We start from the raw sequence: 18,392 nt of genomic DNA on the forward strand, positions 1-18,392 counted from the left end.
GTTTACCGTTATTCGGACGTCGATTAGCACCTGTTTTCTCATGTCGCCGGTGAAGGGAAATGCATGCCGGCGCTTTGCTCTTATTTGCCTTATCAAATCGCTCGGCCAGATCGTCAGTCCGCGTTTTGTTCTGATCGAGCGGCCTGATAGCCGAGCCTGGAGGCGAACACAGAGTGTCTAACTTTTTCCAGGACAATCACACACGGCGGAGTGAGAAGAACAAATTAGAATCCTTAGGGACCGACCAGCTGCACTTTCTCTCTCTCTCTCGCGAAGGCAAACTCAGTTAAATTTACATAATAAGATTCACAATGCTGGACAAAAATTGAATGCAAATTTGAGCGTTCTCTACACTAAACCGCTCAGGTGGAGGGGGAGGCATTTCTCGATCTTCTCGTCCACCGACTATTTCTTTGATCGAATGCAGCGTGCACTGTCACCCGACCGACTCTGGGTACCTCAGCAATTTAGTAATATAATGTCAAATAACAAACCCTCAAATTTGTTCTGGATTTGAATATATCCTGTAGGACCGTTTAAAGGGCCTCGGAAATGAAGCTTCGCCTTAGTGTATAAAAGGCAGCTGTTAGTGCTGTAAAACTCCCTCCCCTCCGCTTCAAGACAGGTATCCCCCTCTCTCTGTCTTTCACTTTCCCCACCCACCCTCTTTATCTTCCCCCCTCTCTCTCTCTTTCACACACACACACACACAGCTGCGCGCACACATATATGCGCAAACAAGGGTATGTGCGTCATCGACATATACCCGTTACCAAAGTCCACCCCCTCCTCACAGAGAACGCAGTTCTCGTGCACGCACGCATAAACGGACACACGCAAATCTCTCAAAACTTTTGCTGTTTCTGGCCTCGACTGGTATTTAATATTGCACACCCTCCTGTCGCCAGTATTTGCGCTGTAGAATCATTACAGCTCAAAGTGTTCCCAGGTGAACATTTGTTGGCCCCAGGCAGGGCCTCTTCGTCCGGAAGGAAGCCAGGCGATAGTTGACTCCAGTGCTAGAGAGCTCCGTGTGCTCTCACCCACTGTGCATGCATGCAGCCACACATACATCACAAGGTGCAGACCGTTTGACCACCACTACTTACCGACTTTAGTCAGCAGGACACACGTGTCCTCACTTCTGTTACACCTGACGTTGTGCTTACGTCACGCACGTTTAGGTAAGTAACAACACTTTCTGGTGACGTGTATTGTAGGTAAAGATTTGTTTATTTATCACCGCTCACTTTTCCCCTTTTTTTCGTTAGGTCGTGCATATTTATTCAAACAAAATATATGTTGCTGAAAGATTTTTTTCTCATCTTACGTAAGTGTTTGTTTGTTGTTGTTTTTTTGGGGGGTTTCTGATGTTGTCTTTGTGTAGATTAATTAAAAACTTTCGCATTTCGCTTCACAATTTTTTTTCACTGTGTGGAATTTCATGTCTTAGTGTCTACATCTTAGTATATTTAGATGTCTACCAACAGCTTGAAATAGCAACGTGGACTAAAACTAGGCGATATTTTTATTTACGATACTGACTGTTGATACCAGTTGCATGAGTGATACTAACAAGCCATTCAAAAAAAAAAAAAAAAAAAAAAAGAAAAATAAATGCTCACTGCTTATTTTTCTAATAAGTATTGCAGTGTAGCTTAGTTTGACAACACGGGGCCAGAAACTAATTTTTTTGTGTTTGAAATTTTAAAATTTGGGACGTTTTTAAGAATAAATGCTTCAGTTGCTTGGTAAAAGAAAACTTGCCATTTTATTTGAAAGAAATTATTGTTATTATTTGTCTCAACACAGCAAGCGACAGCGCAATACTTGAAGACTCAGTGTAAATACCGTTGTCACCTCATGAAGCCCACAGGCAAGATGACGATTCTTCCACTTGTCGTCGTCTGTGTCTTCTTGTCATCGGCACTTTGCCTTTACAACCACGACACTGCGAAGCCTGCCAGCCAGGAACGTCACAAGCTGCGGAGTACAGCTGTCCAGCTGTGTCTACACTCAGCTGCGCGAGGCTCTGTAAGGGTTACAGTCACTGCATTTCCTTCGCCTTTGACCGGTCCGCTGGTGTGTGTCATCTCCACCCGGTCTTAGGGGCTGGGCTCGTCGCTACCCCACTTCGCATCTATCAGGACACCGGTAAATATTTCTAGTAATAACTATAGCAATCTTAGTTTGTTTACAGTACGCCGTTAATTGTTTGTATACACGAAGTTTGGCCTCTGTATTGTATATTATGTCTGAGTATAGTGATATCGGTTTGTGTATCATATATATTATATGTTCATTGCTACTACTACCTCCCATCGTCTACGCCAAATGCTGTTACATGTATCGTCAGAGCTTGTTATTTGTATGGGGGTCGGGGAGGTAATTTATTTATGAGAAGAAAAAAAAACCTATCTTTTCTTAATGTCTAAGATCCTGTTTGCAAAGAGAGTTCCTTAACGGTGTCCAACTCAGCCCCGGTCCGTTGGACTCGAACATTAACCTCCTTCCAGGCCAATGTGACGTGTCGGTCCGGTTACCTGCTCAACACGGTCGACACAGTGGTTAGATGCATGAAGGATGGACAACTCGTGCCCACCCAAGCAGACGTTCAGTGTCGGCAGTACTTGTGGAATAACCCGGTGAGTGATGATGATGATGATGATGATGATTTTTAAATCATGGTTCAGCGTAACTTTTATTCTAATTCTGTCATCTGCTAAATTATGTAATTTAGATTACATTTTTTTTTCTTGTGAGTTCTTTTCATTTGTCTTAGAAATCAGTTACAGGAAAATCAGTAAAGACTTTTGAAGTAATGATTGTGTTTTTCTCGGCAAAAGGCATTTACTGACCTCATGCTATATTTTCAAACTAACCACGTGACATTTATTATTGCCGTTAAACTAACGAGTAGTGTAAGAACAGTATCTAGTAGGAAAGTAAAATTAGCATAAATAAATAAGATGAATATCTAAGAAAAATCAACTAATTGTAAATACTGACTGTATTGCACTATATTCAGGTGGGAGATGTCCGAGTGCCTATACCTCGCAATGTGACTGTAGGATGGTCAATGTGTATCAATGGGACACCTACTAACGAGTAAGTCACTGCTATTTGTGTGTCTGTCTGTCTGTCTGTCTGTCTGTCTGTCTGTCCAATAGCCTGTTTCTGTACATGTTTGATATATGTATGTGTCTCATGTTTATGCATACTAATATCGTAATACTATGTATCATTTTTGTTGAATTATCGAAAAGCGTATTGTGCCTTTCCAGCTTTTACATAGATATTGAAGGCAACAGCAGCAGTAGTCTTCCCCTGACCACAACCTGGACCATGGCCAGCCTACTTGGTCTACTAAATACAAACTCACTGAAAGTGGGAGATAAGCTGGACGGGATCTTAAGTTCTTTGTTGACAGTCATCAGCTTGACGTCCTTCTCAGTGAATGCCCCTGGCTTCATCAAGATTACCGTTATTTCATCGAGCCAGTTATCGGTACGATCACACTACAGTTTCTATTCTTTCTCTTTGTGTGTGTATGTGTGTGCGCTTGCTTGCTTAGTAATGCAAATGATCTTCTCCATCGACGATATTATGTTATTTCCACACAGCAAAAAGTAACAGATACAACAAACAAACAGCAAGTCAGACAAACAGACAGACAGTTAGATGAAAGGTGGAATATGATGTAAATGTTACCTGAGCCTATGTCATCGTCAATGGTTCGTTCGTGAGACCTAGATCTGCTGTGCTAACCTGTCAAAACACACAAACAAACAAAACAAACAAACAAACAAAAAACAAACAACAAAAAAACAACAACAAAAAAAACAAAAACAAAAAATAAAAAGAAAACAAACAAAAAACAAAAAAGTAATAGAAACAAAACGAAACAAACAAAAAGAAAAAGAAAACAAACAAGCAAAAACCTCAAGCCCCACCCCACGCCCCAAAAAACAATAACCAACAACAGACAACAAAAAAACAAAACAACCTGAGTCCTTGCAGTCAAAGATGTCCTCAAACACCTTATTGACAGTTTCACACTGGCCTTCACTTGCTGACACCAGACCCGCTGGCAATGGCGACATCCTGACGATGTTTCCAGAACTACTCTTGCTGTCTGTCTCTCTACTAATTTATTTCGCTGTCTGTCGTCAGGGCTTATAGACAATGTAGATAAGCGTCTAGAAACATCTAGCATCTTTTCACCACGCATGCGCGCTCTCGTACCGAACATTCCAGTGAACAAGGCTTACCTCAATTCACACCTGTTCACACCTGTTCACACCTGTGCTAGAACAGTCCTGACGAACGGGCATCATGCTGCGGACACCGGCGGGGTCAGGCGCGGGGTCACATACCCGTTATAACGCAAGCAAACTGGCTACAGTAATTTTGTAACAAAGACAGATAGTCACAGCTTTTGTTTTCAGCAACCATTGCAAAAACAATTAAAGATAATTACATTACTTAAACAAAATCAATTAATAGTTGTTTATTTGCTTGCTTGTGCGTATCGGCAGCGCCACGATCAAATCGCGGACACAGAGACTTGGAGAGACATTAGCTTAGTGTGAGAATGATTTACATGAGAGACATCACGGCATTGTTGTTCATTGTCTCAACGCCAACTGCGACAATGACGACGACGACGATGGATGATGATGTTGAACATGTGGACAATGATAGTGTTGACGACGACATGATGATGATGACGACGACGTCGAGAATAAAGATGTGATAACAACACAACAAATCACATTGCTGGACGTAACTTTTTTTGTGTTTTCTTATTTTCCTGTTTACAGATTTACGTCAACAACAACCTCGTGTACACCATGCAGCTACGGTTCCATTGGACGATTTTGATTACGTGGTGGTGAAGGGATCAATCACAGTGTCCGCCCTGAACGTGTGGTGTACTCCGTAAACATTCGCTTCCCGTGGGGAATAATACTATGACGACGAAATATTTTTTTTTTTTTTTTATAAAATTATCTCTCCTACCAAAAATGTATTCTCACTGTTTGCGAGAGTTTAAAAACATAGCGAGAGTTACATGTGATCTCGCAGGACATTTTGTTTAAAGAAGAAATCAGCTGTTGCAGCTTTTTGCAAATTGACCCTTGACCTCTACAAATGTATCAAACATTGTGTGATATCACAGAAGTAATGATCGAGTTTGGTTAATTCGAAATTGAGGATTATTCTGATAGTATGGTGTGTAATCACAGATTTTCCACATGATGTACAATTATTTTTCAATCGAGTTTTCTATCACGTGAGTGTTGCAGAAGCTTTCTAGCTTTAGGTTCGCTTCTCTCTTTTGACAATCACAGAAACGTAGAAATAAGGACCGTTGATGTAAGTGTGCTTTTATAGGCAGTCCATGTAGGCGTGTCACCTAACGACACCATGCCATCAGGTGCCAGTTTGTTTTGTTGTTGTTGCTGTTGTTGTTGTTTTGGACAAAGGTTCGCAACTCACGCTTTGCTGGCGACGATATAGAGTGACTCAGCTGTAGGTGTGCCTTGTAGAAATAATATCTTCTTTCTTGAGAGTGTGAGGAGGACGCATCTAGCTATGGTCGTGTCTGATTGGCTGCTTGTTCGCGTGGACGCAAGTGTGTGTGTATGTGGTTTCGCACGAGAAAGGAAGAATATGCATGTAGATAACTTCTTGTGATAGATCAATAAGTCTGACTTTGATAATTAATGAGCAAATAAAAATAAATAAATAACAGTTATTTTTGTTATACGTCAAGCGAGTCCACTCCTGTAGGTGTAGTAAAAATGCATGTGAGTGTATCGGAAGTGAGATCTTTGTGGTTCTGGTGATTAACCCTTTACTGCTGTGCACATAAATACAATTTTTCTTTCATTCAGCCATTTCTCAACAAGCCTCACAAAGCTGCACTAGTTCGTCACAAAAACAACTTTAAAAAAACAACAACAACAAACAACAAAATTGACTTCCAATCTTACAGTTTGCGGCGCAAGAAAATGCAGGAAGGTCTTTGAGTAATTGGTGGGTGTGTTACATGGTTCTGGCTGTCAAAACAGTTGTTGCCTCGATGACAATTAACATGAGGACTAAATTGCGAGGAACCGCGAATAACTTAATAAAGACTCGGAGATCAGTTAACATTTTTTTTTTGCAAATTGTTTAGTGATACCTGTCACTGATCAAAAGCTATCGCGTTTGAATGATGTATTACCTGAAAATAAAAATATGTTTGGTCGAGGTTTTTGCGGCAGGCTCGTGTGTCTGGGTGGAGGAAATGAGAGTTTAGCACTGAAGGCCAAATTAGAGAGAATTGATGGAGTCGAAATTTTCATAACTTGCATGACTGTCACTCTTCGCTCGGCCGCGGCGGCTCCTCTGATGTGCGGCTACGCCTCGATGGCAACAAGCAATCATCAGGATATTGTAATGTAAACCATTTACTTTATGTGTTCACAGGGTTGCTCCAAGTAGAGCCCACCCCCACATTCCCCTGTTCCCCTTCCAGGCTTTGATGATACTCATTGTATTTTACAGGCATCGTGTGTTCATAGTGTGTGTTCCTCTCTAACAAGAATAAGAGGAATAAAAGAATAAAAGGACACGCAACAGTATATTATGATCTATTATTTCACACACACACAATTTTAAATTCTTTTAAATTCCAGTAAGGTGAGGAAGAAAAGTTCCAGCCATGTGTATCTTCCCACCCTAGCTTTCGCAAAGAGAATCCATCCATACTCAGCGATTGAACAACTCAGTGAAGTACAGTTAGCTCGTCCTCAGGCATTGTCCTCTTCCTCCCATCATGCCTTTCATAGTCCCGCCCACCCCTACCATACCTACAGGGTTCTTTAGATGTTAATATATGTTTGGTGTCTGGTTGGGTTAATGAAAGAACATCTCCACACTTCTCTAAAGCCGAGCATCAAACCCGCTTGTTTGTTTGCATTATGAAAGCTACAATTGAAACTTTCATCAGGTAAACACAAGTTGCCTGACCGCCAACAAGGCCATTCATTGCCAGTTGTTGTCTCTCTCAGCCTTATCATAATACCCAAGATGCTGGTGTGTATTATGCATGACAGGAGCCTGCAGTCGATGAGGACGTGGCGCCAGGTCGGAATCGTTGGACGACTTGTCCTCTCCAAAACTCCAGGAGCGAAATACGAGCTCTGTCATTCAGGGCCAAACCCTGTCCTGCCTCAGTCCCTGGCTCAGGGAATGACACAAAGTGTCCTTTGACACGTGCCATTAATTTTTCTGTTTTATTTATCGTCTGGATCGCATTCTTCTTCGTCATTATATCCTTTTACAACCAGCGCCCTTCATTGCCTTGGGTGCATGGTGGTCGCCTGTCTCTTATTAAAATGGATTTAGAAGTTTTTCGTTTCGAATTTTTGAAATGTACAGTAATTTGTGTGAATGAAAAATTCAATACATAGCCACGTACAGAGTATGATAACTTATTGTAAACCCCGACATGTGAAAAAAGGAATAATACAAACTGGAATGGTCATGTATTTATCTCTGCTACTCGTGATGACATCAGCTGTCTCCCCCTCCATCCTCCAACTTTTCAGTCCCAACCTTCTGTTTCATCTTGCTTTGGAGAATGTCAGAGTTAAATAAAGGCGACTAAAGGTTCCTTTGTCTATTTTTCTGTCCTTCTCTCTCACACAACATCTTCCCGGCAATCAGCCCGACTTCTCTTACAGCCAATTGTCCTTGCTCCATCTGAACAACAATACGGCGCCAATGTCTGCCACAGGAAACCGCTAGTCAAGCTATTGAATGCAGATTGAATCCACATTTTCGTCCTAAAAAAGTATGACCAGTTCATTTGTCCCAACACTTCAAACTTTTGGTTTTCTTTCAGGTTCACTGAGTAATTCGCCGCAGACTTCTAAAAATAGACCCCATCCTCGTCAGATGTCGATTCGGTTCGATGCATGGCTGCACTGAGTAGTTGGTGCACCTCGCCCCTTCCTCTCCCCGCATCGCCGCTGCTATGGCAACACTGTGCCAATCCAGATTCTTCAGCTGAAATAAAAACTCGATTGATTGGACTGGTCGAGCCGTCTTTCATCTTTGACGACTTCCGTTCTCATTCCGTTTGTAATGAATGATTTAGTCTCTCAGCCTCGGCGCCAGTCCTGTCAGTCTGTCATCAACACTTGCTTACATTTGTGTTTTGTTCTAACAGTTCTTGCCACATCTTTGTGGTCTGTGGAAGGTGGTGGACTACTTCGACAACGACAATTCTTTATAATTCTTTATTTACGAGAAGTAAAATAAGCAAGAAAATGTTTTTTTCCATTTAGCCCTCTCGATGTAAAGCTTATCTATCTCTCAAGGCCTACCTAACCTCATGCATTGTATCAACTGTGTGACTGTCTGGCAATGTTTTAAAGATAAACATGAATGGTTTGTGTTTTGAATGGGTTTTGCAAGCTGAAATTTACAGGTTAGGTTTATATCGCCTGTATCTACCAATATCTTCAAAAAGCGCAAACCATTCAGTTGGTCTTTAACATATAAGTAAAACTTTTCCAGAAATGCTAACTTATTGTGTGTGCACAAAACATACCCACAGACAAAATCAGTTTTCTTCTCGGATAGCCTGAACTACAGCAGGATCAGGTGTGTGCCTTCAGTACTTGAGTAATTGGTGATCATTAGCGTAACCATGGCGACTCATTCATCAACTGGTGTTTAGCTTCCTGGCTTGTGGTCAAGAACAAGAGCCTCAGACCGACCAGTGAGCCTCACCAACTCCAATCAGCAGTGATGAAGGTGGAGTTGCTGTGGTAACAGTCTTTGATGTGACAAACCACGGAAGTGCTTGCTGTTGCTGTTTCCTGTTGTGGACCAGACCAGACCAACACCAGACCGGACCAGAGGACTGCAGGTGGTGGTGCCATGAAGTGGGAGTGAAGTTTGATACCGATTGTCCAGCTACTGACATTCAAGACTTGTATTACGATAGCTGAGATTCATTCGAAGCTTACCCTGAGGTTAAGGTTGACTTTAGACTTACCCTAAAGCTAGTACATTCCCAGAGGTTTAAGAAATCCAACGGTGCCATAGGAAAGATAAACATCGGCATCAATATAATATTCTGAAGTTGATTTTCGTGTTCTGGCAGGTTGACTTCGAATTACCGTTTCCTACCCTAACTTTCCAATTAAACAATTTCAATGAAATTCCTGAATACGAATACTGGAGTGGGTCTGTGTAGCTGACACATTGACTTATTTTGAAATTTCACATCATTTCACATAACACACTTAGGCTGCCATACATCTACATGGTGGACTCTGTTTGGTTCGTTGGAAAATCTTGTCAAGCTGTTGTCTGACAGAAAAAGATTAAGCGTGGAAAGAAAAGATTTTTAATTTCTGTTGTCTTTTTGTATTAGTCTATGATGTATTTTTTTTACATTACTCTGTTCTTTCTATGTTGGGTTCTCTGTGCCCTCAACTTCAAAGACACTAGTGGAGGACTGCTCTCATCCACAGCTTATAATTTCTCTCTCTCTCATTGTCTTCTTGTCTGTCCTTCTACTGATTCTATTCTTTGAACTTACATTACCGTATCCAAGAAGGATGTAAGAATAAAACATCAGAAAATGCTAATCGGGAAATAATTGTGGATCTGTTTCTTACTTTTGTTTAAAACACTTTGACACACAAGGCTTTCATTACTGACTGATCTTTCAAGCAAATGTTTTCCCCTCGGTCCTAACAATAAACAGCAAGTTACTCTCAACTGGTTATTTTGTGGAGGTATAATTGGCAATAGGCAGTGTTGATACTTGCCTCTGCCTCGTTGCCACACAGAGCGGACGTCTATCACTTTCATCGCACAATGAAAACACGCCTGGCGATAACATGATAGTTTGAGCCAAAGGACGCCAAGTGTCTTGGAAAGTTCTAGAAGCACATTCCCATTGGCATGATGGTCTGCCGACGGTGTGAGTGTGTGCGGGGTGGGTGGGGATGAAGGGGAGGGGGATAGAAATTTCAATTAGCACCTGCCTGTCCCTTGTCTCCAATGACCGCTGGCCGGAAGCTGCGTCTCGTCATTTGCATTTGCCCGGATGTGGGCGGCCAGTTAGTGCCGATCGAGTGGCCTTATCATTAGATCACGAGGCTGAAGAGTGATTTAGATGAGGCCTGCCAGTCGTTGAGTTAGGTAAGAAATCGTAAAAAAAGTGAAAGCCATGTAGGAAAAAGGAAAGAACATTAAAACAACAAGAAAAGCTACAGAAAGTTGCAAAAGAAAAGGAAAACAAAGAAAAGTACATATCGCAAGCATTTGATAAGATAGTGGCAACACAGAGAACCCTAAACTCTGGACACGTGATGATCACGCACTAAACACGTGACATATCCACGTGACATCTCACGTCACCTCCAAGACCTATACACGCGTATTTATGCTCATTAATATTTCACACACTTACCTGACCACAGCTGTCTTCTCACTAAAAGTGTGGTGTACACACCACCTGCGCATGTCTCCTCATAACGCCTGTCACGTGGGCAAGCCTCCTACTTAACCTTGTGACATAGCTTCACTCAGACTGACCTTCTTCAAACTCGCCACATCTCTGATCACACAGGTACACCAGGTGTTCTCATCAGTCCATCCGTAACACAAACTTTTTCAACGATTCAGTAAACATGACAAGCAAATAAGTCAACAATAAATAAATGTACCTACCACTCAAGTTTTCAGAGGATCTCTTAGACAGGAAAAATGGCAAAATAATTTTAAAAGATATTGAAATAATCAAAATATAAACAGCGATAATGTATATGATTGTTGTATAATGGTTACAATGGTGAAAAAAAATGTGATTTACTCACAGTCACCGGGACAAAAGGTTTATAACAACTCAGTCACACAGAAAAACATTTACCCTCCCACAGTATAGAATTTCTCTCCCTTGTGAGCTCTTTGCACAGATTGGCAGGGAGAGAATAATAATGAGACACAAATAAAGCCAGCTACGAGAGCGCATTGAAGAACAATGATCTAGAAAAGAAGGAAACAATGAATACGCTGCAGGACCGATCATAGGGCCGGTGCAGTGAGCGTTACCTTGGTGGTACTAAAAGTCTGTGGTTGTGGTGTCCACCATCTTGCCGAGGGCCTTTACCTCCATAAGTTCATCCTTAGCTGCATGGCTTCCGCCTCTTAGTGCAGAGACTAACCCCGGTGGTTAATGAGTTTGGGACTTTGTTGTCCGGGAGATAACGAGCCCGTTGTCAGTGTTTACTCTCGGGTGTTGGAGCATTAGGAGTTGTCCCGCTGTTGTCGCCGTAGTTCATGTTTGCGGCTTTAGTCAGGGAAGCAGTTGTGTGGTGACAGGAAACTTCTTTGCTGGGAAAACAAGAGGATTAATGACTGACTGGAGCATCATGCTGTTGAAGTAAGTCTTGGGTGCCGTGTGTCGGACTCTGTCAACCACCTTCTTTGCTCCCTTCTTGTTTGTATTATTTGTAAATAGTCTCCCTTTGTTTACTTCCTGTTTGTTCGTCCACACATTTATTTATTTATTTTTTTGTGCTGCAGCTGTTTTTGTTATTTAGCTGAACTACACATTTCTATTCTTGTTTAGCTTAGCATATTATTTTTCGTCCTTTCTTGCCTCCTTTTTTTTTATTGGCTGTCCTTCTTTCTTACTGTTTTATTTACCCTTTATAATTTTGCTGTCATCTATCTTTTTTTTCTTTTTAATCTCATTTTTGATCATCCTCCTTTAGATAAGGACAGCTTTATGGTGATGTGTCTAGTTAGTACAAGACCTGGAGTAGTCATCTTCTTTTGATAGCCGAATAATAATAATAATAATAATAATAATATAATAATCATCATAATAATATCATAATAATAATAATAATAATCATAATCAGCATCATTGAACGAAAATGATTTGTTCCTTTTATTTGTTGTCACATGAAGGGCGGCAGTCGTACATCGGGACAGATGCAATGACCTCACAATTCTTATTCTTTTCCTCGCCTGTGTCGTCCCGTCGTCCTTAATTTCTACGAGGGTCACGACCTTTCGAGCCTACCAAGGCCAGAACGTCACAGCTGCGGAGTACAGCTGTCCAGCTGTGTCTACACTCAGCTGCGCGAGGCTCTGTAAGGGTTACAGTCACTGCATTTCCTTCGCCTTTGACCGGTCGGCTGGTGTGTGTCATCTTCATCCTGTCTTTGGGCCAGGAACTCTGAGACAGGTGTATACATCAACACCGGTGAGTACAACTCATTGACAGTGTGTGATGATACTGGTTAACTATTTTTGTGGTGAGACTGGATAACACTTTCTGTACCGATGTCTGGTGAACATGACATGTTTGTAAACAAAAAATGTTTCGTTCTGATGAACTCTTTTGTTGATAGGAAAGAGTGATGGCGAAAGCTCACTAATTGTTGTTATACTACACTCGCTCTGGTTTAGACGAAAGGAACGACGATTTTTGTGTCAGATGTTATCACAATAATAACTGACTTTAACTGTTCGTTCTTAGTTTGTTTGTGTATAATCCACACCTGTAGTGACGCACGAGACAAACCTTTTAGCCCTCTAATGCTTCCAAACTAAAATTCACAGCAAAAGAAGTTTAATTCATGAAAAAATATAAAAAATTAATTCCTAGATCCTGCTTGTAAGGACGGCCCCACCTCAGTGCTGCACTCAGCTGTCGTGCAGTGGAGACGCACGTTAACATCCGCGGACGCTAACCTCACCTGTCTCCCTGATTACCTGTTGAGTAAGGACGACGCTGCCGTCAGGTGCACGAGCGACGGACAACTGTTGCCGACAACTGGTGATGTCCAATGTCTGCAGAGGATCTGGAGGAACATCGTAAGCCGCTTTACGCCTCTTGACCCTCCCCTTCTTTCTTCTTTATCTCTCTTCACATCCTCTTTCTGTCTGTATATTCCCTTCTCGTTTTCTCCTCTTTTTTCCTACTCTATCTTCCCTTCCTTTCCTTCAAACTGATTGTCAACTCTCTTCTTTTTTTTGAAACTTTCGTATCGATTACTAAGGAAGACTATTAAGGAGAATGGATGGAGGAAATGTAAAACTAGTTTTAAAACGTCACAGCCCGTCACATCTAATAAAGTTGTTTTGTCTACAGGTGGGTAATGTCGAAGTCTCAATCCCTCGGACCGTGGTAGCAGGGTGGTCCATGTGCCTCACCGGAACACCGACTGGCAGGTAAGCTACAGAGCATCGGCTCCCTGTTACACTGGTGTTGGTCTGAGAGCGAGTTGTCTGTACTCATGGCTGGTGTAAACAACTAGTTTCACGAGCGCCATCTATCCGTTTACCCTAAATTATCTCCCCTGTAAGCCTAGAAATTATTCTTTTCGTCACCGACTCGTCCCGCGTTTAACCTCATATTTAGAAAATTTCGCCTCACAAGTATTTTACCTCGCAATTGACAGAAGTGTTTTATCTCACAACTGACGAAACGGTTTTACTTCATAATGAAAGTATTTTCTGTCGTAGTTGAGGCTTTTACCTCACAAGCTCACCTCACAATTATCGTATTTTACCTCACAACTGATGTAAGTCTTTTGAGTCATTATTAACGCATATTAACCGACTTACTTGAAAATATCTCACAACCGACTGAGAGCGTTAATCGTGGTTGTTCTGTTGTCTAGCTTTAACATCAACATCGAGGCGGACAACACCACCGTCTCGCTGCAGACGACGTGGACGTTCGGATTGCTACCACCGGGACTACTGCAGATTGAGAACCGCTTGCTGGGCTTGCTGAGCCTGCCAGAGAGCGTGACCAACCCCCTGTCCCTCAACTCTCCCGCTCTCATCAAGGTCTCTTTCCCGTCTTCAAGTCAAGTGCAGGCAGGTCGACTTTGTGTCCTTCTCTGGGCGAGAAACATTGTAAGATGACGAGAACGATGTGATATTAACTATTTGTTAAAGATAAGATGTTTAAATGATAATTCCGACAACAATAACTACCATTACTACGACAACGACAAGACAACGACGACGACGACACGACGACGATGATCTATCTTGCTATATTTTATTTCTGTTCTCCTTCTTCTGTCAATAGATCTTCGTGAACAACGTATCTGCCATGAGTTCCTCAAGGTCCTTTACCCTGGAAACGTTCAGTCACGTGGTCGTGAAAGGATCCATGTCAGTCTCCTCCCTTGACCTCTGGTGCCTCGTGTGAAACAAGAAGTTTGGGATTTAAAGACACTTGGGGGTGTCATATTTTCCTAGTTGTTGGGAGACAGTCAAGATGCATATCGTCTGCTTCTGATGCTGATGTTGATGTCAATGCTGCTGGTGTTCTTGCAGCTGTTAATACCATTGTACTGCTGGTTGTACTTTTATTGATGCGGCGATTGTAGTTTTTGATGAGATAAATAAGCGAAAACGCTAATTTTGTCACACAAACCACTCATAATCATGTTTCTCATTCGTCTCTAAGTAATAATACAAAAAGATTTTATCCGTACCATTCGGGGTGATATTATTTCTTGTGGAGGGGGATGACTAGTAACTGCGTCCTTTCTTGTGGCCAGTCTGCTGATCTGATGATCTGTTGTTGCTGGTACATGTGAACAGCTACACAGTGCTGTTGTGATTTTTCTGTTGTTGTTGTTGTTTTCTTTATAACATTGCTTCTTGACTGTGCATCCTGTAAGTGAATTAACTCTTAACGTATTTTCTCTACTTAAATGTTTTCACGAGGTTTGAGGTCTCCTCTCCATGGCTGTTAGGACAAGCTTCATCTTTAGTAATGTAACTCAAGCTGCTTTTCAAAAGGCAGTTCAGTCAATAAAACTGCAGACAAAATGTGTCATGCTTCGTCCTTAGTACTTAATAGGAGGATGTAATGGAGAGAAAGAGAGAAAAAACCCAAGACACTTGGATGGAATGACAGACGAAGGAGAGAGAGAGAGAAGAGAAAGAGAAAAGAAAAAGACTGCTTGATATCAATCTTTCTTAGTACTCTTATCACTGTGCAATTGTAGGGCTAAACATTGGGCGAGTGCTGGTGAACACGTCAATATTGTTCCAAAACAGGACTCGTGAGTCCTGAGCGATATGCTAGAACTGTTGACAAAAGTTTTTGAGTTCAGTGACAACTACATGGACACGCGTGGTAGTTCACTGATGTATTAGGTTATTAGTCACTGGGTGTGTTCTTCTCAGGACTTCTTGCAAAAGGTTCGCATTTCGTTCAAAGAAATCAACATATTTTTGCAAGTCATAACATTGAAACGAATTGATCAACTGATATTTTTGTGATGACATATTCACTCTGGCATGACGGATTTCGACCGACTCACACACACACACACGCGGGCGGGTTATCTGACTCCGTTCCTCTGATCTGTCGTCACGCTTGAGTGGAAACACGGCCAGCCTCAGGATGTCATCGGTTAAATCGTTGTTTATGGCTGGTGATTGCTGACGTAAACATGCGATTGCCACCCACCCATCATTCCCTGATTTCTTTCCTGTTCCTCTCTCTCTCTCTCTCTCGCAGATAGGAACATTTGCAAACATGTATGCGCTTTTACACCCACCCACCAGCCTACTCGCACACCCACACCCACATATACACGTGTGTTCATGCCTACTGCCACTACAAGAACACCCACATACTCACCGCTTTATTAAAACCCCAAAAGAATTGTTGGTGGAAATAGAACAAATTTTTTTTAAAAAAAGACAACATTGATTTCTCATCCACCACATATAAATAAACAACTTTAGAGGGAAGAGGGAAAGGTGAGTGTTGAAATTATGTTCATTTAATAAGCACTTTATTTGCGAGCACAGGATGGTGGCTCAAGGGAAGTAACTTCAATGCTTGTAGTTTGCTCAAAGTAGTCTCCCATAGTTTGTGTACAGAGAGCAATGTAAGATGTGTCGACCACAAAGTGAACATAACAGTTAAATGATTTTAGGCTTACTGCAATAATTAATGTTGCTAAATTACAGCTCTTGCTTTTAAATTTGCTGTCAGTCACACAACTTTTAGTCTCAAGAATAAGAAAATGGAGATGTGAACAAATGAACATTCTCTGACCATGTTTATTTCGCAAAGAACATAAACATTTGCTTCCTTCTCGGTATGTATGTCTGCCATTATGTTGTGTGTGTGTATATATATGTTTGCATATGTAATTAAGTCTGCGAGCAAAAAAAAAATTTCTGACAGACAGCAAGTTTGATTTGATTTGATGGTCATTTATTCATGCCTTCATTTGATTGTTCTGTTTATTTTTTAATGTTTAAATTGGTCTGGATATATACATATATATATTTCATTTTGCTTTAAAAAATATAGGAAACCAGGGTTCACTTTGACTGTCTATGGGATGCAACTCCTACAGGCCAGACTCCGTTTGAAAATGAATTACTTCCTTAGACAAGAAGCCCACACTGTAACCGCTCACTACCCGCTCCAAACACTTTTCCAACTGCATCTGGTGCTTGAGAAAAGGAAAGCTATGCACACAAATACAAAAATGTTTTGTAGCTAAAGGGTTCATCTTAATTTGTCGTGAACAAAGCAAAGAAGAAATAGTGTGGATGACACTAGGTCTTTGCTAAAGTCCCTTCCGAGTTGCAGGAAATACTCACCTATTAGCCCGGACTTTCATTCTCATTGTAGTCCCAAATACCAGTTAAAATTTGTGAACCATGTAAAAATGACGAAGGACAACTGAAAAGGCTTCGCCGTTGGCTTTTTTTATGATTCTTTGTCATTCCTGAGGTGACATTCAGATCTTTGAATCATCACGTTTTCTGAATATTTCATATTGCTGATAATAGGGAAGACCATAACAAAAGCCAAACGTCGTGGAGCACAGGAGAGAAAAAGAGGAATATTTGTTGTGGCCTGGCTATAAGGCTTCTCGAACCTTCCCAACGTCAGCTGCAGGTCAACTGATCGATCGAGAGACACTGCCGCGACGAAGCGCTGGAGTGTGAACATTGACACTTCTGTGAGGTCATGGCGGAGAGGACAGACTCGCAAGTCCAGCAGAGCTCCTCGATGGCAGGAGCACACTTTGGTTGTCATAGCAATCAAGAGAAGGAAAGCCCACTCAAAGATAAAAGTTTCCAGAAAAATGTCTTATAAGTCCGACGCTGCCGTTTCAGCAATAAGCCAGGGTTAACATAGGGTTAGACCAGGGAGGCCTTGTCAAACAGTGTCAGTAGAATTGTGGAGACAGGTGTGCTTCGCTGTTTTGAAACTATTACTGCAAGATATTTTTACCCTGAGACACTTACTTCCATACTCAATACAAAAACCCCAGTAAAAACTCCAACAAAACCTCCAAACAAACAAAGAAACTAAAAAAACAAAAAAACAAAAACAAAAACAAACAACTAAAAAAAAAACACCAAACAACAATAAGAACAAAAAAACAACAAAACAAAACAAAAACAAAAAAACAAACAAACAAACCAAAAACAAACTGAAGCAACCCCAACTAAACAAAAAGCAGGTCTTGATATTTTCACAATAGTACATTGATTATAATCTTTCCGAATTATCATATACTGAGATCCCGGTATTAATCGATGTCTTGGTAATTCCTCAGTACACTCGTATTGTCACAGCGATTACCATTTCTTGACATAATGGTAAGAATCGCATCCTCACTCAATTTTCCAATCATATAAGGTTGTCCCTTTCACAATCTGCTTGAAGAAAAGGTGTGCGGATTTTCAAAGACTTTAACATTTAGTTGTACCTGACATACAAAGCTAAAAATCCATGCTCTCCGCTAGGCCAGAACCGATTTTTTTCCCTCAAATTTGCACACTGAGGGTTCTGTTACAACTTTATTTTGGGATTAAACATGCTTGAAACGAAAAACGTGTTCCATCTACTGCAGAAATATATCTACAGCAGAGTTCGACAAAAATTGTGACACAATTAAAGTAAACATAAAATTTCTCTTTTTTTTTTCCTTTCCTCTCCAGCTACCCCACCTACTCTCTCTCTCTCATCTATCTATCTCTCTCTCTGCGAGTGTTATAGATCCACAGTGTCTGACGCCTTTCATCCTTGCTTTATGACTACAGCCATTTTACATCTTCCCGGAAAACCGATCGACCTCAATTGCCCTCAATAATTATCATAATCATCTGTTTACAGAGGCAGGCGAGCGGAAAAAAAAATCAACTCAATTATTACTGATTGTGCTTAGTAAGAACTTTTTGTATGCACTCGCGCGAGCACGTGCACAAACACACACGCATAATCCCATCCATGCACACACACACACACGTCGCGCGCGCACGCTCTCTCTCTCTCTCTCGCACACACACACACCTAT

General features: G+C 41.4%; 1 protein-coding gene and 1 long non-coding RNA gene across 2 annotated transcripts; both read left to right on the forward strand.

The window, feature by feature from the left end:
• Positions 1–1,381: 1,381 nt before the first annotated feature.
• Positions 1,382–6,985, forward strand: LOC112573867. Its single transcript, XM_025254519.1, has 5 exons — positions 1,382–2,154; positions 2,437–2,645; positions 3,029–3,108; positions 3,285–3,507; positions 4,824–6,985. The coding sequence occupies exons 2-5, from the start codon at positions 2,577–2,579 to the stop codon at positions 4,896–4,898; spliced, it is 447 nt and encodes a 148-aa protein (XP_025110304.1). The 5' UTR covers positions 1,382–2,154; positions 2,437–2,576; the 3' UTR covers positions 4,899–6,985.
• Positions 6,986–11,067: 4,082 nt separating this feature from the next.
• On the forward strand, positions 11,068–13,908 carry LOC112573923. The gene is made up of 5 exons (XR_003101301.1): positions 11,068–11,458; positions 11,992–12,289; positions 12,695–12,903; positions 13,181–13,260; positions 13,713–13,908. It is a non-coding gene; the product is annotated as an uncharacterized LOC112573923 (long non-coding RNA).
• Positions 13,909–18,392: the final 4,484 nt, after the last annotated feature.

Source organism: Pomacea canaliculata, linkage group LG10, assembly GCF_003073045.1.
Source record: "Pomacea canaliculata isolate SZHN2017 linkage group LG10, ASM307304v1, whole genome shotgun sequence".
NCBI lineage: Eukaryota > Metazoa > Mollusca > Gastropoda > Architaenioglossa > Ampullariidae > Pomacea > Pomacea canaliculata.

What these genes read in the sequence shown, in the direction of transcription:
- LOC112573867 (XM_025254519.1), top strand. Translation starts at nt 2,577, where the DNA reads ATGAAGGATGGACAACTCGTGCCCACCCAAGCAGACGTTCAGTGTCGG. An exon ending in AGTACTTGTGGAATAACCCG is followed by an intron (nt 2,646 to 3,028) that starts GTGAGTGATGAT and finishes CACTATATTCAG; the next exon opens with GTGGGAGATGTCCGAGTGCC. An exon ending in AATGGGACACCTACTAACGA is followed by an intron (nt 3,109 to 3,284) that starts GTAAGTCACTGC and finishes GTGCCTTTCCAG; the next exon opens with CTTTTACATAGATATTGAAG.